General features: G+C 66.0%; 1 protein-coding gene across 1 annotated transcript in view; it reads left to right on the top strand.

Annotated features, from left to right (window-relative positions):
- ABHD12B (abhydrolase domain containing 12B) overlaps positions 1–685 on the top strand; it is a gene marked incomplete at its 5' end in the record, with an annotated part of 4,021 nt that overhangs the window by 821 nt on the left and 2,515 nt on the right. The window contains 3 exons of the mRNA XM_010138226.1: positions 18–103; positions 177–296; positions 582–612. Coding sequence (XP_010136528.1) covers positions 18–103; positions 177–296; positions 582–612 — 237 coding nt within the window. The remainder of the gene's footprint in view (positions 1–17; positions 104–176; positions 297–581; positions 613–685) is intronic.

The raw sequence follows: 685 nt of genomic DNA, 5'->3' as shown, positions 1-685 counted from the left end.
CCGCTTTCCCCTCCTTGTTGCCCCTGCGGCAGCCGGAGCTGCTGCTGAACAACACCATCAGCCTGTATCTTGCCACCGAGCCGGGCGTCACCGTCGGCATCTGGTGAGCGGGGTAGCCCCAGCATCCCGGGAGGGCACAGCCGGGACCCTGGGGTGACCCCGCTCTGGCCCCGCAGGCACACGGTGCCGGGCAGCAGAGGGGCTGAGGCGCAGGGCAAGGACCAGCGCTGGTATGAGGAAGCGCTTGCTGATGCTCATCCCATCATCATCTACCTGCACGGCAATGGGGGCACCAGGCGAGTACCTGAGAGCGCGCGCAGGCCTCTCCTGGGGTGAGAACTGGCCAAACTGGTGCAGCAGCCAGCGGTGTTGCGGGGCTGGGGCTGCTGCGGTGGTTTCTGACCCCATGAGTCAAGGAAGGTCCCTTTGAGTTAAAGAGAAACATCAAAACCCGTCCACCCCAGAGCATCCAGCTTGCCCCTCCTGGGAAAAGGTCACCCCAGTCCCTCGCCTGAACTGGTGCGGGAGGGGTGGGTCCCTGGGGGTCCCTCTCCGAGCTCTGACGTTGTTTTCCCCATCAGGGCTGCCAGGCACCGCGTCCAGTTCTTGAAGGTGAGTGGTGCCCCTGGGTGGGGAGCAGGGCCTGCCGGGGGCGAGGCTCCCACTGCCTCTGGGGACCCGAGAG

This window comes from Buceros rhinoceros, unplaced genomic scaffold, assembly GCF_000710305.1.
Source record: "Buceros rhinoceros silvestris isolate BGI_N320 unplaced genomic scaffold, ASM71030v1 scaffold20596, whole genome shotgun sequence".
In the NCBI taxonomy this organism is placed as follows: Eukaryota; Metazoa; Chordata; class Aves; order Bucerotiformes; family Bucerotidae; genus Buceros; species Buceros rhinoceros.
This window is presented reverse-complemented; position numbering and strand designations above follow the sequence as displayed.